A 24644-nucleotide genomic window follows, 5' to 3' on the forward strand; every position below is an offset into this window, starting at 1 on the left:
AGACACCTAATTCCCCGAAGCCATCGATCTCCTGTAATAAAATATAAAATAATAAACCACAACCTTATCCTTACCCCTCCGTAGCAGTCCACGAGTGTCCCACGAAGATCTCCAGTTCAGAGCAGCCACATAGAATGTGACCGCTCTGAACCGCTGCCGCCGCTAGAATGACGGGGCCGTAAGGGTTCACCGGAGTTCAGGCAGCGCTGCTCCGGTTAGCTCCTTTACGGCACTGCTGTATCGTGAGAAATTCCCACGGTACAGCACTGCCGTAAAGGAGGTCTCCGGAGCTGCGCTGCCTGAATGCACTCCGGTAACCTCAGTCAGTGGCTCCCGCTGCCGGGAGCGGACGTGTTCCCGGCAGCGTGAGCTTACAGCAGCCATGCACAGCTGTCACCATCTCCAGATGTGACAGCTGTGCATGGGAGATCAGCGCAGGAACGTGGACAGGTAACTATTTTTTTTTAGTAAACTAAGAATTAAATAAAATGGTGTGTTTTATTTCAAATAAATTATTTTTTTCTGGGTGTAGTGTGTTTTTTCTTTTTAACACTTTGTAGGTTAGTAATGGGGGTGTCTTATAGACGCCCATCATTACTAACCTGGGCTTCATGGCAGCTGGTGCTGACATGAACCCCACCACTATTACCCCCTGCCACCGCACCAGGGCAGCGTGGAAGAGCGAGGCTAAGTGCCAGAATTGGCGCATCCTATGGATGCGCCATTTCTGGGGCGGCTGACGGCTGGTGTTTCTAGCCTGGGAGGGGGCCAATATTCATGGCACCCTTCCTGAGCTATTAATATCAGCCCCCAGCTGTCTGCCTAGCCTTTGCTAGCTATTAAAATAGGGGGGACCCCACGTCATTTTTTGGGGGGGGTCCCCCATTTTAATAGCTAGTAAAGGCTAGGTATTCAGCTGGGGGCTGATATTAGTAGCCTGGGAAGCTCCGTGGGTTTTACCCCCTTCCCAGGCTTCAAACATCTGCCCCAGCCGTCTGCTTAACCTCCGCTAGAGCCTAAAATTATGGGGGATCCCACGCCATTTTTTTTTTAAATAAATCCTTTATTTTAACACTAAATGACATTTGAGGACTTAATAAAGATGCAGTCCCTAAATTATTATTTATTTTTTAATAAATTTTTCCCAAAACTTTTGACGTGGGCTTCGCCATATTTATGTATGCCAGCCAGGTACAGCATCCAGCTTCTATGAACGCGCCATTTTCCGGGGCGGCCGCGGACTGCAATTTTCAGCGGGGGGGGGGGCAGAAAGCTTGGGCCTCCCTGCGCTGCAGATTCCATCCCCCAGCTGCCTAGTTGTACCTGGCTGGACACAAAAATAGGGAGAAGCTCCACGTTTTTTTTTTTTTAATTATTTCATGAAATTCATGGAATAATTAAGAAAAAAAGGGCTTCCCTATATTGTTGTGTCTGGCCAGGTACAAATAGGCAGCTGGTGGTTGGGGGCAGCCCGTTCCTGCCTGCTGTACCTGGCTGGACACAAATATAGTGCGAAGCCCCACGTCAATTTTTTTTTAATTATTTCAGGAAATTCATGAAATAATTAAAAAAAAATTATGTGGGGCTTCGCCCTATATTTGTGTCCAGTCAGGTACAGCAGGCAGGAACGGGCTGCCCCCAACCACCAGCTGCCTATTTGTACCTGGCCGGACACAACAATATAGGGAAGCCCTTTTTTTCTTAATTATTCCATGAATTTCATGAAATAATTAAAAAAAAAAAATGTGTGGCGCTTCGCCCTATTTTTGTGTCCAGCCAGGTACAACTAGGCAGCTGGGGGCTGGAATCTGCAGCGCAGGGAGACCCAAGCTTTCTGGGCCCCACCCGCTGCAAATTGCAGTCCGCAGCCGCCCCGGAAAATGGCGCGTTCATAGAAGCGCCATCTTCTGGCGCTGTACCCAACTCATCCAGGGCCCTGGTGCGGTGGCTCACTGGGTAATAAAGGGGTTAATGCCAGCTTGGCATTATCAGCTGGCCCTAAGCCCGAAATTCATGGGGTCACGCCAATATTAGACATGACCGCCATGAATTTCTAGTAAAGTATTTAAAAAAAACACAAACACCCAGAAAAAAGTCCTTTAATTGAAATAAAGACACAATTCTTTATTGTTCTAAATTAAACCATACTTACAGTCACGCCCATTCCAGCTGAAGCCAACGATCTCCTGCAATAAAAGTAAAATAATAAAGCAACCTCATCCTTACCTTTCCATGGTTCCCAGGACAGCTTCAGCTCTGCTACATCGAGATGACAGGCTGGACCGCAGCAGAACGCTGCCATCCAGCCTGTCATCCCGCAGACACTGAGAAGCGCAGGCATGCTTGCGCTCCTCAGTGTCTCGCTGTGACGGCATCCAGATGAGCCGAGGTCATGTCCAATGAACTCAGCTCACCTCATGCACGTCAATGACAGCGTGGGAAAATTCTCCTGCACTCAGCGCTTCAGCGTGAGAATTCTCCCACGCTGTCAGTGACGTGCATGAGGTGCGCCGAGTTCATTGGACATGACCTCACCTCATGCACGTCACTGACAGCGTGGGAAAATTCTCACGCTGAAGCGCTGAGTGCAGGAGAATTCTCCCACGCTGTCAGTGACGTACATGAGGTGAGCCGAGTTCATTGTCGGCTCATCTGGATGCCGTCACAGCCAGACACTGAGGAGTGGAAGTATGCCTGCGCTTCTCAGTGTCTGCGGGATGACAGGCTGGATGGCAGCGTTCTGCTGCGGTCCAGCCTGTCATCTCGATGTAGCAGAGCTGGAGCCGTCGTGGGAGCCATGGAAAGGTAAGGATGAGGTTGCTTTATTATTTTTCTTTTATTGCAGGAGATCGTTGGCTTCAGCTGGAATGGGCGTGATGGTAAGTATGGTTTAATTTAGAACAATAAAGAATTGTGTGTTTATTTCAATTAAAGGACTTTTTTCTGGGTGTTTGTGTTTTTTTTAAATACTTTACTAGAAATTCATGGTGGTCATGTCTAATATTGGCGTGACCCCATGAATTTCGGGCTTAGGGCCAGCTGATAATGCCAAGCTGGCCTTAACCCCTTTATTACCCAGTGAGCCACCGCACCAGGGCCCTGGATGAGTTGGGTACAGCGCCAGAAGATGGCGCTTCTATGAACGCGCCATTTTCCGGGGCGGCTGCGGACTGCAATTTGCAGCGGGTGGGGCCCAGAAAGCTTGGGCCTCCCTGCGCTGCAGATTCCAGCCCCCAGCTGCCTAGTTATACCTGGCTGGACACAAAAATAGGGCGAAGCTCCACGTTTTTTTTTTTTAAATTCATGAAATTCATGGAATAATTAAGAAAAAAAGGGCTTCCCTATATTGTTGTGTCCAACCAGGTACAAATAGGCAGCTGGTGGTTGGGGGCAGCCCGTTCCTGCCTGCTGTACCTGACTGGACACAAATATAGGGCGAAGCCCCACGTCAATTATTTTTAATTATTTCATGAATTTCCTGAAATGATTTAAAAAAAATTGACGTGGGGCTTCGCACTATATTTGTGTCCAGCCAGGTACAGCAGGCCGGAACGGGCTGCCCCCAACCACCAGCTGCCTATTTGTACCTGGTTGGACACAACAATATAGGGAAGCCCTTTTTTTCTTAATTATTCCATGAATTTCATGAAATAATTTAAAAAAAAAATGCGTGGGGCTTCGCCCTATTTTTGTGTCCAGCCAGGTACAACTAGGCAGCTGGGGGCTGGAATCCGCAGCGCAGGGAGACCCAAGCTTTCTGGGCCACCCCCGCTGCAAATTGCAGTCCGCAGCCGCTCCAGAAAATGGCGCGTTCATTGAAGCGCCATCTTCTGGCGCTGTACCCAACTCATCCAGGGCCCTGGTGCGGTGGCTCACTGGGTAATAAAGGGGTTAAGGCCAGCTTGGCATTATCAGCTGGCCCTAAGCCCAAAATTCATGGGGTCACGCCAATATTAGACATGACCACCATGAATTTCTAGTAAAGTATTTAAAAAAACACAACACCCAGAAAAAAGTCCTTTAATTGAAATAAAGACACAATTCTTTATTGTTCTAAATTAAACCATACTTACCATCACGCCCATTCCAGCTGAAGCCAACGATCTCCTGCAATAAAAGTAAAATAATAAAGCAACATCATCCTTACCTTTCCATGGCTCCCACGACAGCTTCAGCTCTGCTACATCGAGATGACAGGCTGGACCGCAGCAGAACGCTGCCATCCATCCTGTCATCCCGCAGACACTGAGAAGCGCAGGCATACTTCCACTCCTCAGTGTCTGGCTGTGACGGCATCCAGATGAGCCGAGGTCATGTCCAATGAACTCAGCTCACCTCATGTACGTCACTGACAGCGTGGGAAAATTCTCCTGCACTCAGCACTTCAGCGTGAGAATTTTCCCACACTGTCAGTGACGTGCATGAGGTGAGCTGAGTTCATTGGACATGACCTCACCTCATGTATGTCACTGACAGCGTGGGAGAATTCTCACGCTGAAGCGCTGAGTGCAGGAGAACTTTCCCACGCTGTCAGTGACGTGCATGAGGTGAGCTGAGTTCATTGGACATGAACTCGGCTCATCTGGATGACGTCACAGAGAGACACTGAGGAGCGCAAGCATGCCTGCGCTTCTCAGTGTCTGCGGGATGACAGGCTGGATGGCAGCTTTCTGCTGCGGTCCAGCCTGTCATCTCAATGTAGCAGAGCTGGAGCTGTCCTGGGAACCATCGAAAGGTAAGGATGAGGTTGCTTTATTATTTTTCTTTTATTGCAGGAGATCGTTGGCTTCAGCTGGAATGGGCGTGATGGTAAGTATGGTTTAATTTAGAACAATAAAGAATTGTGTCTTTATTTCAATTAAAGGACTTTACTCTGGGTGTTTGTGTTTTCTTTTAACTTTGACTATGGGGTTATTAATGGGGGTGTCTTATAGACGCCTCTCCATTACTAACCTGGGCTTGATGTCAGCTGGCATTATAAGCTGACATCAACCCCAACCCTATTACCCCCTGCCACCGCACCAGGGCAGCGTGGAAGAGCGAGGCTAAGTGCCAGAATTGGCGCATCCTATGGATGCGCCATTTCTGGGGCGGCTGACGGCTGGTGTTTCTAGCCTGGGAGGGGGCCAATATTCATGGCACCCTTCCTGGGCTATTAATATCAGCCCCCAGCTGTCTGCCTAGCCTGTGCTAGCTATTAAATTAGGGGGGACCCCACGTTATTTTTTTGGGGGGGTTCCCCCATTTTAATAGCTAGTAAAGGCTAGGTATTCAGCTGGGGGCTGATATTAGTAGCCTGGGAAGCTCCGTGGGTATTACCCCCTTCCCAGGCTTCAAACATTTGCCCCAGCTGTCTGCTTAACCTCCGCTAGAGCCTAAAATTAAGGGGAACCCCACGCCAATTTTTTTTTAAATAAATCCTTTATTTTAACACTAAATGACAAGTACAGTAATCAACACTGTCACTGTACTTCATATATATGCGACTGACATGTTTCTATCTATCTAATCTATGTGTGATTCTCTATTCTTTCTGTTCTAAATTGTCGGGTACAGATGCTGAATTGCCGGCCGGCTTTCTTAAAGAGACGGTGCATGAAAACACTATTATTTTTTTAAATAAATCCTTTACACTAAATGACAAGTACAGTAAGCAACACTGTCACTGTACTTCATATATATGTGACTGACATGTTTCTATCTATCTAATCTATGTGTGAAGCTCTATTCTTTCTGTTATAAATTGTCGGGTACCGCTGCTGAATTGCCGGCCGGCTTTTTTAAAGAGACGGTGCACGAAAACACTAATATTTTTTTTAATAAATCCTTTACACTAAATGACAAGTACAGTAATCAACACTGTCACTGTACTTCATATATATGTGACTGACATGTTTCTATCTATCTAATCTATGTATGATTCTCTATTCCTTCTATTCTAAATTGTCGGGTACAGATGCTGAATTGCCGGCCGGCTTTCTTAAAGAGACAGTGCACGAAAACACTATTATTTTTTTAAATAAATCCTTTACACTAAATGACAAGTACAGTAAGCAACACTGTCACTGTACTTCATATATATGTGACTGACATGTTTCTATCTATCTAATCTATGTGTGAAGCTCTATTCTTTCTGTTGTAAATTGTCGGGTACCGGTGTATGCCGCTGATGAATTGCCGGCTTTTCATGTCATTCTACATTATTCTTAGTTGTTTTACTTCATGTAGAATTAACCTACAAGGAAAGAAAGGGTTTATTTTCATTCCGATATTTGTGTCCCATTGACTTGCATTGGTTTCCGGTATCGGAATCGGCGATATCCGATACTTTTTGGGTATCGGCCCGATCCAATCCGATACGATATTTCCTGATATCGGAAGGTATCGCTCAACACTAATTATGATTCAACTTAGAGAAGGGTGGCTAAATTTTGAGAAAATTACACTAGCTCTTGAGAAGGATAGTTCACCTAAAGATAATGGTTAAACTCTAAAAAATGATAGTTCAACTTATAATCGCGGTCACAGAGGGTGTGACTATAACTGGACCCGTGCACACTGAAGTCAGCTGCCAGCCACAGAATAGGATCAGCACATCATGGGAGCGGGAGAAGGTGAGCAGTGTTATTTATTTTTTATGAATTAAAGAACAGCAGTAGAACGGTAGATATATATACCAGGATGGGAGACATATATACCAGGATGGGGGACATATATGCCAGGAAAGGCTAAGGATGAGGAACATATGTACCAGGATGTGGGACATATATACTAGGATGGGGAATATATATAACAGAATGGGGGATATATATATCAGGATGGGGGACATGTATATCAGTATGTGCTCAGGGTGGGGGATATGTATACCAGAATAGGGGACATACAGTGCAGACCAAAAGTTTGGACACACCTTCTCATTTAACATTTTTTCTGTATTTTCATTACTTTGAAAATTGTACATTCACACTGAAGGCATCAAAACTATGAATTAACACATGTGGAATTATATACTTAACAAAAAAGTGTTAAACAAATGAAAATATGTCTTATATTCTAGGTTCTTCAAAGTAGCCACCTTTTGCTTTGATGACTGCTTTGCACACTCTTGGCATTCTCTTGATGAGCTTCAAGAGGTAGTCACCGGAAATGGTTTTCACCTCACAGGTATACCCTGTCAGGTTTAATAAGTGGGATTTCTTGCCTTATAAATGGGGTTGGGACCATCAGTTGTATTGTGCAGAAGTCAGGTGGATACACAACTGATAGTCCTACTGAATAGACTGTTAGAATTTGTATTATGGCAAGAAAAAAGCAGCTAAGTAAAGAAAAACGAGTGGCCATCATTACTTTAAGAAATGAAGGTCAGTCAGTCCGAAAAATTTGGAAAACTTTGAAAGTGTCCCCAAGTGCAGTTGCAAAAACCATCAAGTGCTACAAAGAAACTGGCTCACATGAGGACCGCCCCAGGAAAGGAAGACCAAGAGTCACCTCTGCTTCTGAGGATAAGTTTATCCGAGTCACCAGCCTCAGAAATCGCAGGTTAACAGCAGCTCAGATTAGAGACCAGGTCAATGCCACACAGAGTTCTAGCAGCAGACACATCTCTACAACAACTGTTAAGAGGAGACTTTGTGCAGCAGGCCTTCATGGTAAAATAGCTGCTAGGAAACCACTGCTAAGGACAGGCAACAAGCAGAAGAGACTTGCTTGGGTTAAAGAACACAAGGAATGGACATTAGACCAGTGGAAATCTGTGCTTTGGTCTGATGAGTCCAAATTTGAGATCTTTGGTTCCAACCACCGTGTCTTTGTGCGACGCAGAAAAGGTGAACGGATGGACTCTACATGCCTGGTTCCCACCGTGAAGCATGGAGGAGGAGGTGTGATGGTGTGGGGGTGCTTTGCTGGTGACACTGTTGGGGATTTATTCAAAATTGAAGGCATACTGAACCAGCATGGCTACCACAGCATCTTGCAGCGGCATGCTATTCCATCCGGTTTGCGTTTAGTTGGACCATCATTTATTTTTCAACAGGACAATGACCCCAAACACACCTCCAGGCTGTGTAAGGGCTATTTGACCAAGAAGGAGATTGATGGGGTGCTACGCCAGATGACCTGGCCCCCACAGTCACCAGACCTGAACCCAATCGAGATGGTTTGGGGTGAGCTGGACCGCAGAGTGAAGGCAAAAGGGCCAACAAGTGCTAAGCATCTCTGGGTACTCCTTCAAGATTGTTGGAAGACCATTTCCGGTGACTACCTCTTGAGGCTCATCAAGAGAATGCCAAGAGTGTGCAAAGCAAAAAATGGCTACTTTGAAGAACCTAGAATATAAGACATATTTTCAGTTGTTTCACACTTTTTTGTTAAGTATATAATTCCACATGTGTTAATTCATAGTTTTGATGCCTTCAGTGTGAATGTACAATTTTCAAAGTAATCAAAATACAGAAAAATCTTTAAATGAGAAGGTGTGTCCAAACTTTTGGTCTGTACTGTATATACCAGGAAAGTACCTAGGATGGGGGACATATATACCAGGATGGGGGACATATATACCTTGATGGCAGACATATATACCAGGATGGGGGACATATATACCAGGATGGGGGATATATATACTAGCATGGGGGACATATATACCAGCATGGGAGACATATATACCAGGATGGGGGACATATATACCAGGATGGGGACATATATACCAGGATGAGAGACATATATACCAGGATAGGGGACAGATATACCAGGATAGGGGACATATATACCAGGACGGGAGACATATATACCAGGATGGGGGTTATATATACCAGGATTGGGGACATACATACCAGGATGGGGGACATATATAACAGGATAGGTTAAGGATGAGGAACATATGTTCCAGGATGGGGGACATACAGTGGGGGAAATAAGTATTTTATCCTCTGCTGTTTTTGTAAGTTTGCCCACTGACAAAGACATGAACACTACAGGCTATAATTTTAAGGGTAGGTTAATTTTAACATTGAGAGATAAAATATCCAAAAAAATGAAGAAAATCACATTGTATAAATTAGATAAATTTTTTTGCAATTTTTCAGTGAGAAATAAGTACTTGATTCCTCTGGCAAACACTTAATACTTGGTGGCAAAACCCTTGTTGGCAAGCACAGCAGTCGCACGTTTTTGTAGTTGATGATGAGGGTTGCGCACATGTCAGAAGGAATTTTGGTCCACTCCTCTTTGCAGATCATCTCTAAATCATTAAGATTTGGAGGCTGTCGCTTGGCAACTCAGAGCTTCAACTCCCTCCATAAGTTTTCTATGGGATTAAGGTCTGGAGACTGGCTAGGCCACTCCATGACCTTACTGTGTTTCTTTTTGACCCACTCCTTTGTTGCCTTGGCTGTATGTTTTGGGTCATTGTCTTGTTGGAAGACCCAGCCACAACCCATCTTCAATGCTCTTAAGGAGGGAAGAAGGTTGTTTGCCAAAATCTCGCGATACATGACCCCATCCATCTTCTCTTCAGTATGGTGCAGTCGTCATGTCTCCTTTGCAGAAAAACACCCCTAAAGTATAATGTTTCCCCCACCATGCTTCACGATTGGGACGATGTTCTTAGGGTTGTACTCATCCTTCTTCTTCCTCCAAACACGGCGAGTTGAGTTAATGCCAAACAGCTCAATTTCTGTCTCATCTGACCACATCACTCACAGAATCATCCAGGTGTTCATTGGCAAACTTCAGACGGGCCTGCACATGTGCCATCTTGAGCAGGGGGACCTTGTGGGCACTGCAGGATTTTAAACCTTTAAGGCGTAATGTGTTACCAATGGTTTTCCTGGTGACTGTGGTCCCAGCTGGCTTGATATCATTAACAAGCTCCCCCCATGTAGTTTTAAGCTGATCTCTCACCTCCCTCATGATCAAGGATACCCCACGAGGTGAGATTTTGCATGGTGCCCCAGATCAATGTTGATTGACAGTCATTTTGCATTTCTTCCATTTTCTTACTATTGCATCAACAGTTGTTTCCTTCTCACCCAGCGTCTTACTTATGGTTTTGTTACCCATTCCAGCTTTGTGCAGGTCTATGATCTTGTCCCTGACATCCTTAGAAAGCTCTTTGGTCTTGCCCATGTTGTAGAGGTTAGAGTCTGACTGACTGATTGAGTCTGTGGACAGGAGTCTTTTATACAGGTGACTATGTAAGACAGCTGTCTGTAATGCACGTAACGAGCTGATTAGGAGAGTCTAACTGGTCTGTAGGAGCCAGAACTCATAATGGTTTGTAGGGGGATCAAATACTTATTTCTCACTGCAAAATCCAAATAAATTTATCTAATTTATACAATGTGATTTTCTTGATTTTTTGGGGGGATATTCTATCTCTCAATGTTAAAATTAACCTACCCTTAAAATTATAGACTGTTCATGTCTTTGTCAGTGGGCAAGCTTACAAAAACAACAAGGGATCAAATAATTATTTCCCTCACTGTATATACCAGGATGGGGTACAAATATACCAGGATGGGGGACATGTATACCAGGATAGGCCAAAGATGAGGAACATATGTACCAGGAAGGGGGACATATAAACCAGTATGGGCTCAGAGTGGGGGATATATATACCAGAATAGGGGATGGATGAACTAGGAAAGTGCCTAGGATGGGAGACATATATACCACAATGCGCCCAGGATGGGAAACATATACACAGGATGGGAGACATATATATCAGGATGTGGAACATATACTGTATACCAGGATGGAGGGACATTAGTACAGGATGGGGGACATATATACCTGGATGGGCCTAGAATGGGGGACATTAATACCGGATTGGGGACATTACTACACAATGGGGATGATGGAGGGAAACGTATATCCTTATAGCATTTAGAATGCTACAAGGGAGCATACATCTGACCAACATGTCAGATTCACAGCAGGTCCAAATTTTGTCCCGGGGCCCATTGTACTCTAGTTATGCCACTGCTTCCACTGTTGATAATAGTTCAACATCTAGAGAAGATTGGTTTGATTCTGTAGCAGGATGTTTCATATATAGGGGTTTGGTTAAAGTTTAGAGAAGAATCATTCAAAAGAAATATGGTTACATTTTATCGAAGGATGGTTCAACTCTAGAGAGGAGTCAATTCAGGCAGTGGCCAGTGATGATGATTCGAGTGACCGATACTGGGTTTATCGTTGACACTGTAGAAGGGCCACTGGGCTCAGTGTTCACAATCCAGGAACCTAACACATATTCCTTAGCCTAATCACCAAAGATTTGGATGCATGGAGGTGATCCAAGCACTTGATGCCTTCTGAGACTATAGAGGAGATAAACATGTCCTCCTCTCTCAGATGTCCATACGTAATATTGTCATCATGCATTGTCTTTAAGGGACAAACCCTTGAAATGATCATTTCAGCCCTGTTCAATGTGTTCAGGTGTCATTATACCTTTTTATATTAGTATTTAAAATAAATTTATTGAGACTTATTTTTTATTGTTCAGTGCAAAGTCCAGACGGGGCCTTGGGAACAGTGTCTATCACCATCTGCTTCAGGTTTGTCTTCATAGTTCTTAACAATGGAAAATGTTACGTTACTAGTAGTGATGAGTGAGCATGCTCGGGTAAGGAGTTATTTGAGCATGCTCGGGTAAGGAGTTATTTGAGCATGCTCGGGTAAGGAGTTATTTGAGCGTGCTCGGGTAAGGAGTTATTTGAGCGTGCTCGGGTAAGGAGTTATTTGAGCGTGCTCGGGTAAGGAGTTATTTGAGCGTGCTCGGGTAAGGAGTTATTTGAGCATGCTCGGGTAAGGAGTTATTTGAGCATGCTCGGGTAAGGAGTTATTTGAGCATACTCGGGTAAGGAGTTATTTGAGCATACTCGGGTAAGGAGTTATTTGAGCGTGCTCGGGTAAGGAGTTATTTGAACATGCTCGGGTTCGGATAGAGGAGCCGGCGTGCTCGAGTCAAATGCTCGGGTACAAACGGCCGCATGCATGGTGGCTGATACACTGCCGCTAAACATGCAGACAATGCCCGATACACTGCTCCACTGCTGATACTGAGGCGGGGCTATACACTGGAGGCAGGCTTTTGGTGATTAGATTGTGAGGCTCCTCCCAGTTGACTCTCACTAAGCCTGAAGGTGTAGATGGCTTCCTATCTGGCTATTAGATCCATCAGCTAAATAATACTTCATATCTCTCAGGCACCTGAAACCTGTGGATGCCACAATGTCCATCCTAGATGTCTCCATGATGACCGGATTCTCCCCCGATATAGAAGATCTGAAGAAGGTGAGAGACACCAAAGGCAAATCACAGAGAGCTGGAGAAAAAGTATCCGCACTATTCGTCTTATACTCCAGTCACAGCCAAAGCTGCATGTCTTATACTCCAGTCACAGCCAAAGCAGCATGTCTTATACTCCAGTCACAGCCAAAGCCGCATGTCTTATACTCCAGTCACAGCCAAAGCCGCATGTCTTATACTCCAGTCACAGCAAAAGCCACATGTCTTATACTCCAGTCACAGCCAAAGCCACATGTCTTATACTCCAGCCACAGCCAAATCTGCATGTTTAATATTACAGTCACAGCTAAATCTGCATGTTTAATACTCCAGCCACAGCCAAATCTGCATGTGTTATACTACAGTCACAGCAAAAGCCGCATGTCTTATACTCCAGTCACAGCCAAATCTGCCTGTGTTATACTACAGTCACAGCAAAAGCCGCATGTCTTATACTCCAGTCACAGCCAAATCTGCATGTGTTATACTCCAGTCACAGCCAAAGCCACATGTCTTATACTCCAGCCACAGCCAAATCTGCATGTTTAATATTACAGTCACAGCTAAATCTGCATGTTTAATACTCCAGCCACAGCCAAATCTGCATGTGTTATACTATAGTCACAGCCAAAGCCACATGTCTTATACTCCAGCCACAGCCAAATCTGCATGTTTAATATTACAGTCACAGCTAAATCTGCATGTTTAATACTCCAGCCACAGCCAAATCTGCATGTGTTATACTACAGTCACAGCAAAAGCCGCATGTCTTATACTCCAGTCACAGCCAAAGTCGCATGTCTTATACTCCAGTCACAGCAAAAGCCACATGTCTTATACTCCAGTCACAGCCAAAGCCGCATGTCTTATACTCCAGTCACAGCAAAAGCCACATGTCTTATACTCCAGTCACAGCCAAATCAGCATGTGTTATACTCCAGTCACAGCAAAAGCAGCATGTCTTATACTCCAGTCACAGCAAAAGCCACATGTCTTATACTCCAGTCACAGCCAAAGCCGCATGTCTTATACTCCAGTCACAGCAAAAGCCACATGTCTTATACTCCAGTCACAGCCAAATCAGCATGTGTTATACTCCAGTCACAGCAAAAGCAGCATGTCTTATACTCCAGTCACAGCCAAAACCACATGTCTAATACTCCAATAAGAAACCAAGCAGCACACTGTAACGCTAAGTATGTGAACATGAAATATATGGAATCTGAATAGCATTACTGCTCTAGAAAATAGAAATAAATGAGAAATCTTAGCGCATAAATTGGCCAATTCATGTGTACCTGGTAGCCGCGATAAGGCGTCTCTCAAAATACCTGGTCACTATCAATGTGAACTCCTCTCTCTATTTTGAGAGACGCCTTATCGTGGCTACCAGGTACACATGAATTGGCCAATTTATGCGCTAAGATTTCTCATTTATTTCTATTTTCTAGAGCAGTAATGCTATTCAGATTCCATATATTTCATGTTCACATACTTAGCGTTACAGAGTGCTGCTTAGTTTGTTAGTTATATATGGAGGTTGCTGCTCCTAGCAAGCACCTGTACACACCTATTTCTTGTTTTGGAAGTGCTGGACTGTGTCTAATACTCCAGTCGCAGCCAAAGCTGCATGTCTAATACTCCAGTCGCGGCCAAAGTTGCATGTCTAATACTCCAATCACAGCCAAAGCTGCATGTCTAATACTCCAGTTGCAGCCAAAGCTGCATGTCTAATACTCCAGTCACAGCCAAAGCTGCATGTCTAATACTCCAGTCAAAGTCGCATATTTAATACTCTAGTCACAGCCAAAGTCGCATATTTAATACTCTAATCAAAGCCAAAGCTGCATGTCTAATACTCTAGTCGCAGCCAAAGCTGAAGGTGTTGGTGGCCTCCTTATTCTTGAAGCCGCTTGGAGCAGGAGAATTTACTCTACTCTCAGGTTTATATGATACAGAAACTCCTGATTTGTGAAAAACTGGGATGTTCCCCCAAAATAAAATTTTGTTTCCTCCTTTCAGATAAAAGAAGGAGTTGACAGATACATCTCTGATTTTGAAATGAACAAAGGAGAACATGATAAAGGCACGCTCATCATCTACCTGGACAAGGTGAGGAGGGAATCACAGTCAGGGGAAATTATAAAGGACAATCTCAGTAATTGTACATAAGTCACACGAACGTTCCTATTTCTTCTCCTTTGAGGTGTCTCATACAGAGGAAGAATGTCTGAAGGTTAATGCTCATCAGTTCTTCAGTGTGGGACTTATCCAGCTGGCCTCAGTCTCCATCTATGACTACTACACACCAGGTACCTTCTCTAAGTAACTACAACCCATCACATTTTTGGCTGGGGACTAAGCTAAAGACTGGGACTCATCCGGCAAGACCACATTCCAATCTGGTCCAAGCACATAATCCATATTAAGTGTGTACTTGATTTATTCTTGTAGAAAGTCGTTGTACCAAGTTCTACCACAAAGATGAAGGAGACAAGTTACTGAGTACGCTGTGCCAAGGAGACATGTGTCGCTGTGCTCTGGGTGAGTCCAAACACCAGAAATACATAGTAAAATTGTGGGATCATATAGACGTCTGTGTGATTTCTAGAGGTAATACTGGGACATGAGCACAAGGAGCCCCCCAGTAATCGAGGAAGCCAGCTATATGGTGGTCTGCCTGTCTCGTGTGACCTGTATGCCACATACAGGGAATTGCCTTAGGTTGTCTTATTCACATTACCCAAAGCACAAGGTTCTGCTTCTCAATTAAAATACAGGGAGTAAACAAACAGAGGTCCTATATTCCTACAAGGCCTTCTTATCACTAACCTCCTTCTTATCACTAACCTCCTTCTTATCACTAACCTCCTTCTTATCAGTAACCTCCTTCTTATCAGTAACATCCTTATAAGTAATATCATTCTTATCAGTAACCTCCTTCTTATCAGTAACATCCTTATAAGTAATATCATACTTGTCAGTAATCACCTTCTTATCATATACCTGCTTCTTATCAGTAACCTACTTCTTATCAGTAGCATCTCTCTTATCAGTAACCGCCTTATCAGAAACCTCCTTCTTATCAGTAACATCCTGCTTAACAGTAACCTCCTTTTTATCAGTAGTATCCTTCTTATCAGTAACATCCTTCTTATCAGTAACATCCTTCTTATCAGTAACCTCCTTCTTATCAGTAACATCCTTCTTATCAGTAACCTCCTTCTTATCAGTAACATCCTTCTTATCAGTAACCTCCTTCTTATCAGTAACATCCTTCTTATCAGTAACCTCCTTCTTATCAGTAACATCCTTCTTATCAGTAATATCCTTCTTATCAGTAACATCCTTCTTATTAGTAACCTCCTTCTTATCAGTAACATCCTTCTTATCAGTAACCTCCTTCTTATCAGTAATATCCTTCTTATCAGTAATATCCTTATCAGAAACATCCTTCTTATCAGTAATATCCTTCTTATCAGTAACCTCCTTCTTATCAGTAACCTCCTTCTTATCAGTAACATCCTTCTTATCAGTAACCTCCTTCTTATCAGTAACATCCTTCTTATCAGTAACATCCTTCTTATCAGTGATATCCTTCTTATCAGTAACCTCCTTCTTATCAGTAACATCCTGCTTAACAGTAACCTCCTTTTTATCAGTAGTATCCTTCTTATCAGTAACATCCTTCTTATCAGTAACATCCTTCTTATCAGTAACCTCCTTCTTATCAGTAACATCCTTCTTATCAGTAACCTCCTTCTTATCAGTAACATCCTTCTTATCAGTAACCTCCTTCTTATCAGTAACATCCTTCTTATCAGTAACCTCCTTCTTATCAGTAATATCCTTCCTATCAGTAACATCCTTCTTATCAGTAACATCCTTCTTATCAGTAACCTCCTTCTTATCAGTAACATCCTTCTTATCAGTAACCTCCTTCTTATCAGTAATATCCTTCTTATCAGTAATATCCTTATCAGAAACATCCTTCTTATCAGTAATATCCTTCTTATCAGTAACCTCCTTCTTATCAGTAACATCCTTCTGATCAGAAACCTACTTCTTATCAGTAACATCCTTCTTATCAGTAACATCCTTCTTATCAGTGATATCCTTCTTATCAGTAACATCCTTCTTATCAGTAACCTCCTTCTTATCAGTAATATCCTTCTTATCAGTAACATCCTTCTTATCAGTAACATCCTTCTTATTAGTAACCTCCTTCTTATCAGTAACATCCTTCTTATCAGTAACCTCCTTCTTATCAGTAATATCCTTCTTATCAGTAATATCCTTATCAGAAACATCCTTCTTATCAGTAATATCCTTCTTATCAGTAACCTCCTTCTTATCAGTAACATCCTTCTGATCAGAAACCCACTTCTTATCAGTAACATCCTTCTTATCAGTAACATCCTTCTTATCAGTAACATACTTCTTATCAGAAACATCCTTCTTATCAGTAATCTCCTTATCAGAAACATCCTTCTTATCAGTAACCACCTTTTTATCAGTAATATCCTTCTTATCAGTAACATTCTTCGTATCACTAGCATCCTTATTATCAGTAACATCCTTCTTATAAGTAACATCCTTCTTTAAAGTAACCACCTTCTTATCAGTAGCATCCTTCCTATCAGAAACCTACTTCTTATCAGTGACATCCTTCTTATCAGTAATCTCCTTATCAGTAGCATCATTCTTATCAGTAACCACCTTTTCATCAGTAACATCCTTCTTATCAGTAACCTCCTTCTGACGCGCCCCTGGGCCTTCTGTGTCGTGCGGCATCGCGCGCACGGGGGCTTACCCGGAGCCGGATCAGATGGGGGTAGTAGTCTCGTGGCGGTGACCCGGTCCGTGCCCAGGGAGTCAAACTAAGTGGCGAGTCTATTAGCAGTAGATGTTGGATGACTACGCCACCCGTTGAATGCAGCTTTGGAGCTGCCGCTGCAGGGCAGACCGCTGAGGCCGGTGGAAGGATGGTGCAGCGGGGATGGTATAACCCCCAACGGGAGGGGTATGGCCTCAGGGCAGCAGGTGTAGATGATGGGGGTTGTGATGGTGCAGCAAGGAGAGTCAGAAACGTATGGTGCAGTTTCAGGGTTTTTACTCACAGATGGTACTTCAGTCACTTCGGCCGGGAGTGACCACCCGAGCCGTACTGCGTTCACCAGGTGCGGGACTCGGCTAACCCCCAGGCAGTTCCGGAGCGTGGTCCTGAGCTCCCCTCTCTCTCTCTTTCTGCTGGCCGTCCCCACCAGGGATCCACCTTTGTCCGGCTCCCTCGGGCCTCTTGGTGGTTAAACCTTCTCTGGCTTTCCTGACCCTACTCGTGGTGTGCCTTCCTGGTGGATATGGTGAGGGTCGTGGCAAAACTTGACCACGACCTCCGGTTCCTGGCTGAGGATCATTAGCCTCCACCAGTTTGGGTTCCGGTACCCGTTTCCGCCAACCCTTCACCCGGTAACTTGTGGGATCTCAGGGTTCCCTCTGGCTCTGCGTCTCTGGGCCTTTCTTCCTCCTCTCTCTCCACTGCAGGCTTGGCCCTGGAGCTGGGCCCAGCCGGAGCCACAGCTCCCCGTCAGCCCTCCTCAGACTGACTGACTGACTGACTGACCCTGTCCTAAGATGGTGCCCACCATATATACTCCCTCTATGTGTAAGCCCAGGTGACTAGCACCCAATGGGCTCCTATCTCTATGCCCAGAGCCCCTCCCCTATCTGCCCCTACACTACTGGGATGTTCCACCCCCCCTCCCACTCCAGCCAGGGACAGACACTGTCGTACCTGCACATTCACCTAGTGGGAGTACCATTGATCTGTCCCCCGGAAATGGGATGAGTGTAGTGCATGCAGCTAGCTGAGCTCAGTCCCACACTCCATCCTTACCCGGGAGTGGAATACCACACCTCTGGCTCGAGGTGCACTACCCCTGTAGCAGCCGAGTCCTCGGGGTGCTACATTCCCCCCTGGTAAACCACAGCACGTCCTCGGGCTGTAAAAGAGCAAAACATACAAACATACAAAAAATTTTAAAAGTGCACTTACATATAAGATATTTTAACTTTCACTCATCCCTTTATGGGAGGTACTTTTCTCTTTTAACGTTACAAGTATAAAACATTACGAACACACACATTTATAAAATATCATTAACTCTTTTAGCATAATAAAAACTTTTTCATAAGAAACATTCTTGATCCCTGGCCACCGTGCAACTTGTGACCAGGTAAAGTGCAACAGTCGCTTGAAGAAAAACAGTTTTTCTTTAAAACCGGTAGGGGGCGCTTTAGAAAGCGCAACTATATACAGGGTATGGCCGCTCTCAGTCCTCGGCCAGGTAAAGGGAAAGAACGACCGCTCTCAGTCCTCGGTCAGTGGGAATAGGGGAATGGCTGCTCACAGTCCTCAGCCTGTTTAAGGATAGGGGACGCAGGTAACAGTTCACACTTGTCCCAACGGGGAACTCACTTTACTCTAGCAGCATGACAAGTACCTTACGGGTAACTATGTACAGTTCCACTTTACCGTACTTCAGTAACGGCGTCCTCCTGCTCCTTCCTGAGGGTAATCTTCAAACCCGTCCGGGTCCTCTTGATTCTCCTCATACCGCAGCTCTTCCTCCGTCAACCGGTGTACATGAAGGGCGTACGGTCCTTTGGCACACTGGTGCCGGGTGAAAGTGACCTCGTCACCCAGGTAAAGGTCACGTCCGCGATGTCCCTCCGGCAGATGAGACTCGACATCCCTGCGGGTGACAAAGACGTCGCCGGGGGTTCGGTGATCCCGGATAAAGCCCCAACCGTGCTCCAGTTGGAACTTAATTACGGTCCCGGTGGCGCGGGGACCGTGGGCCGCACGGCGGTCTCGCCGGGTCCGGCTTTTCTGCTCCGCACTCTGAACTTGCAGCCGCTCCTCGTGGACCCGCCTCTCTCGCCGCTCCCTGTCGAAGACCTCCAGTTGTTGCCGGCAGCACTCCGCACGCTCGGCTGCGGCCGCCCGGGTCTCTTGGGTGAAGCCGATGAGGTTTTCTCCAGTGGGGTCCCATGCGAACTGCGCCTCCTCCAACGGGAGTGGGGTGATCTTGGCGGGTGCCGGAGCCGGGATCAGGGGCTCACACAGGGGCCCTTCCTTCCGGAGTCGGGGATGGTAGTACTCCGGTGGCCACTCAAAGGGCTGCCCATCCGGGCAAGCATGCTGGGCGAACAGGTCTTCACCCAAGGGCAGGACTTTGAGGGTTGAGGGCGCGGTGATGGCAGCGGCACCCGGATTCACCAGGCCTTGTGACCAGGCCGGTGGCACCTTAAAGGTGAAGGGCACTGCGGAGACGGCGGCGCCCGGGGGTACTCGACCTTGCGACCAGGCCAGTGACTTGGTGGAGATAGAGGGCTCTGTTGGAACTGCGGCGCCCGGGGGTACTCGGCCCTGCGACCAGGCCGGTGGCGTCTCCTGCTTGGCCGCGCTCGGGGTTGAGGCGCGTGACGTCACAGGGGGCTTGGCCGCGGCTCCTGCTTGAGGCCTAGTCTGGAGCGGTGGCGGTGCAGCAACGGGCACGGTCGGTGGGATTTCGGGCTCTGCGACGGGGAGCTGGGGCAGGCTTACGGTTGCTGGGCTTGGGGTAGTAACGTCCCCTTTACCTGCCTCCGTCTCTTCAGCTCCTTCCACGGCGTCGTCTCCGGCATTCATCCCTTCCGCACCGGCTTCAGGGGCAGGCGTGCTCCTCGTTGCGGGTGGTGTCCTTTGCTGGCGGGTTCCAGCCTGCAGGGCCATCTCTCTGCTCCAGTCAGCTAGTACTTCTCGCTGTACTCGGGCCATCTTCCGAGCCAGGCCCTCCAGCGCGGTCCGTGCATGCTCCCGATCTTTGGGGAGCTGTGCCAGAATCTCCACCAGGCCTTCTGGGGTGGTGGCCTGCAGCAGACTCCTGACCCCAGGGTCGGTGCTGCCTGACTCTCCCTCCATCTCCGGGTGCGAACTCTCCAGACTCCTCCTGGCTGCACCCATCCTCACTCTTTTGTTCTTGATCCGCCCACACTGAGGGTGGTCCCGGGGCAACTTGGTGATTGTCAGTTCCAGGGGCAGTCCCCCCACGCTGATGGACATCTCTATCATTGCAGTCTCTGCTGGTGGGGGCGGTCTTTGCTTTTGGCGCTCTTCTGGGACCAGGCCCACGATGGGAGGTAGTCTCTTGCCACCCTCTGGCACGCCCATAATGGCGTCCGCTCTGCCAGGGCGGGAAATCTTCTCAGATGGCGGGAACCGTCTCCCAATGGCGGGAAACTCTGTGGATGGCGGGAAAAGACTGCGGGCAAACGGCGGGAAACGATCCGAGATGGCGTCCGATGGCGGGGACCCTCCGGAACCGGCGGGAGACTTCTTCTTACGGTACAGATAAACTTTTCTTCAGGCACGCAGTACCCGGTGGTGGCGGGCACGTGATCCTGCCGACTACGCCAAAGTTGACGCGCCCCTGGGCCTTCTGTGTCGTGCGCCATCGCGCGCACGGGGGCTTACCCGGAGCCGGATCAGATGGGGGTAGTAGTCTCGTGGCGGTGACCCGGTCCGTGCCCAGGGAGTCAAACTAAGTGGCGAGTCTATTAGCAGTAGATGTTGGATGACTACACCACCCGTTGAATGCAGCTTTGGAGCTGCCGCTGCAGGGCAGACCGCTGAGGCCGGTGGAAGGATGGTGCAGCGGGGATGGTATAACCCCCAACGGGAGGGGTATGGCCTCAGGGCAGCAGGTGTAGATGATGGGGGTTGTGATGGTGCAGCAAGGAGAGTCAGAAACGTATGGTGCAGTTTCAGGGTTTTTACTCACAGATGGTACTTCAGTCACTTCGGCCGGGAGTGACCACCCGAGCCGTACTGCGTTCACCAGGTGCGGGACTCGGCTAACCCCCAGGCAGTTCCGGAGCGTGGTCCTGAGCTCCCCTCTCTCTCTCTTTCTGCTGGCCGTCCCCACCAGGGATCCAACTTTGTCCGGCTCCCTCGGGCCTCTTGGTGGTTAAACCTTCTCTGGCTTTCCTGACCCTACTCGTGGTGTGCCTTCCTGGTGGATATGGTGAGGGTCGTGGCAAAACTTGACCACGACCTCCGGTTCCTGGCTGAGGATCATTAGCCTCCACCAGTTTGGGTTCCGGTACCCGTTTCCGCCAACCCTTCACCCGGTAACTTGTGGGATCTCAGGGTTCCCTCTGGCTCTGCGTCTCTGGGCCTTTCTTCCTCCTCTCTCTCCACTGCAGGCTTGGCCCTGGAGCTGGGCCCAGCCGGAGCCACAGCTCCCCGTCAGCCCTCCTCAGACTGACTGACTGACTGACTGACCCTGTCCTAAGATGGTGCCCACCATATATACTCCCTCTATGTGTGAGCCCAGGTGACTAGCACCCAATGGGCTCCTATCTCTATGCCCAGAGCCCCTCCCCTATCTGCCCCTACACTACTGGGATGTTCCACCCCCCCTCCCACTCCAGCCAGGGACAGACACTGTCGTACCTGCACATTCACCTAGTGGGAGTACCATTGATCTGTCCCCCGGAAATGGGATGAGTGTAGTGCATGCAGCTAGCTGAGCTCAGTCCCACACTCCATCCTTACCCGGGAGTGGAATACCACACCTCTGGCTCGAGGTGCACTACCCCTGTAGCAGCCGAGTCCTCGGGGTGCTACACTTCTTATCAGTAACATCATTCTTATCAGTAACATCCTTCTTATCAGTAACCTACTTCTTATCAGTAACCTCGTTCTTATCAGAAACCTACTTCTTATCAGTAACATCCTTCTTATCAGTAATCTCCTTATCAGTAACCTCCTTCTTATCAGTAACCTCCTTCTTATCAGTAATATCCTTCTTATCAGTAACCTCCTTCTTATCAGTAACATCCTTCTTATCATAAACCTGCTTCTTATCAGTAACCACATTTTTATCAGTAACCTCCTTCTTATCTGTAACCATCTTCGTATCTGTAACCAACTTCATATTAGTAACATCCATCTTACCAGTAACACCTTTTTAACATTAGCCAATTTCTTATTAGTCACCTCCTACTTACCAGTAACAACCTTATTATCAGTAACCTCCTTCTTATGTGTAAATGCCTTCTTATGATTAACCCATTTCTTTTCAGTAACCACCTTCTTATCACTAAATCCCATCTTTTCAGTAACTTCCTTGTTATCAGTAACCAAGTTCTAACCAGTATCCCCCTTATTATCAGTAACCATCTTCTTACCACTAACCACCTACCATTTTTTCTTACCAGTAACCACAGTTTTATCAACTGTCTTCTCTTTATATCCTCAAGACTTCTCTAGAGCTGCACCACTAGTTTAGCTTACCACAAATGCTTCATCAAAACAAACTCTATTGTAGCTATTGATGTTCATGCCCTACAGGGAATTGTCTGATGGCCCAACAGACAGGAGAAAACTTCAGTGCAAAAGATAGATTTTATAAAGCCTGTGAAGCCGGAATGGACCATGGTGAGTTTTTTGACCACAACACTTCATATTGAAGTAGAATCTGCCTACCCAATCTCGCTATATGTCCTTACGGTATTTTTAGCACTTTAGATAAGAGTTTTGATTGAATCACATTTTTCGTCTTTGTAGCATTCAAGGTGACTCTCTTGGAGGCTCAGTATGGAAAGGACTATGACCGATACGTGATGTATATTTCTCAAGTCTTTAAGACAGGTAATATAATTTACACCTTCTTAAAGGAGGGAGTGGAAAATAGGTTGATGTTTTTCCCCATATATCCAATATGTTACAGATAAAATTTGGAGATGAACCTCAACTATGGCTTCACCAATTCACAACACCAGGGCCAGCTCCAGGTTTTTGTGGATCCTGGGTGAAAAAGTCTCAGTGGGCCCCTTTAACCCCTTTACCCCCGAGGGTGGTTTGCACGTTAATGACCAAGCCAATTTTTACAATTCTGACCACTGTCACTTTATGAGGTATTTGCTCTGGAACGCTTCAACGGATCCCCCCGATTCTGAGAATGCTTTTTAATGACATATTGTACTTCATGATAGTGGTAAAATTTCTTCGATATCACTTGCGTATATTTGTGAAAAAAAAACGGAAATTTGGCAAAAATTTACAAAATTTTGCAATTTTCTAAATTTTAATTTTTATGCCCTTAAATCAGAGAGATATGTCACACAAAAGAGTTAATAAATAACATTTCCCACATGTCTACTTTACATCAGCACAATTTTGGAACCAACATTTTTTTTGTTAGGGAGCTACAAGGGTTAAAAGTTGACCAGCGATTTCTCATTTTTCCAACAAAATGTACAAAACCATTTTTTATTTAGGGACCACATCACATTTGAAGTGACTTTGAGGGGTCTTTATGACAAAAAATACCCAAAAGTGACACCAATTTAAAAACTGCACCCCTCAAGGTGCTCAAAACCACATTCAAGAAGTTTATTAACCCTTCAGGTGCTTCACAGGAATTTTTGGAATGTGGAAGAAAAAAATTAACATTTAACTTTTTTCACAAAAATGTTACTTTAGACCCAATTTTTTTTTCGCAGGGGTAACAGGAAAAAATGGACCATAAAATTTGTTGTGCAATTTCCCCTGAGCATGCAGATACCCCATATGAAATTTTCACATTTTTCCCACAAAAATGTTTTTCAGCCCCCAATTTTGCATTTTCATAAGGCTAACAGGAGAAATTGCACCATGCAGTTTGTTGTGCAATTTCTCCTGAGTAAGCTTATACCCCATATGTAAGGAAAAAACACTGTTTGGGCGCACGGCAGGGTTCGGAAGGGAAGGAGCGCCATTTGACTTTTTGATTGTAGAATTTGCTTGAATAATTAGCGGATGTGATCCTGATGTGCCTAAACAGTGGAAACACCCCACAAGTGACACCATTTTGGAAACTAGACCCCTCAGGGAACTTATCTAGATGTGTGATGAGCACCCTTAACCCCCAGGTGCTTCACAGAAGTTTATAACTTGGAGCCGTGAAAATAAAAAAATCTAACTTTTTCCACAAAAATGATGTTTTAGCCATTTTTTTTTTCACAAGTGTAAGAGGAGAAAATGGACCCCAAAAACTTTTGTGCAATTTCTCCTGAGTACGCCAATACCCCATATGTGGGGAAAATACAGTGTTTGGACGCACGACAGAGTTCAGAAGGGAAGGTGCACTGTGTGACTTTCTGAACGCAAAATTGGCTGGAATTGAGAGCGGACTCCATGTCGCGTTTGGAGAGCCCCTGATGTGCCTAAATAGTGGAAACCCCCACAAGTGACGCCATTTTAGAAACAACACCCCTTAAGTATTTTATCAAGGGGTATAGTGAACATTTTGAACCCA

The 24644-nt window shown here is 45.9% G+C and overlaps 1 protein-coding gene across 1 annotated transcript in view; it reads left to right on the plus strand.

Moving 5' to 3' along the window:
* LOC141167056 (complement C3-like) overlaps nt 1–24644 on the plus strand; it is a 275580-nt gene that overhangs the window by 212601 nt on the left and 38335 nt on the right. Inside the window, exons 33-39 of the mRNA XM_073654383.1 lie at nt 11513–11564; nt 12216–12303; nt 14320–14409; nt 14504–14609; nt 14752–14841; nt 22697–22783; nt 22913–22996. Coding sequence (XP_073510484.1) covers nt 11513–11564; nt 12216–12303; nt 14320–14409; nt 14504–14609; nt 14752–14841; nt 22697–22783; nt 22913–22996 — 597 coding nt within the window. The remainder of the gene's footprint in view (nt 1–11512; nt 11565–12215; nt 12304–14319; nt 14410–14503; nt 14610–14751; nt 14842–22696; nt 22784–22912; nt 22997–24644) is intronic.

The sequence above is a fragment of the Phyllobates terribilis genome, unplaced genomic scaffold, assembly GCF_046119375.1.
Source record: "Phyllobates terribilis strain yellow unplaced genomic scaffold, ASM4611937v1 Scaffold_11__3_contigs__length_659146591, whole genome shotgun sequence".
NCBI classification, from domain to species: Eukaryota; Metazoa; Chordata; class Amphibia; order Anura; family Dendrobatidae; genus Phyllobates; species Phyllobates terribilis.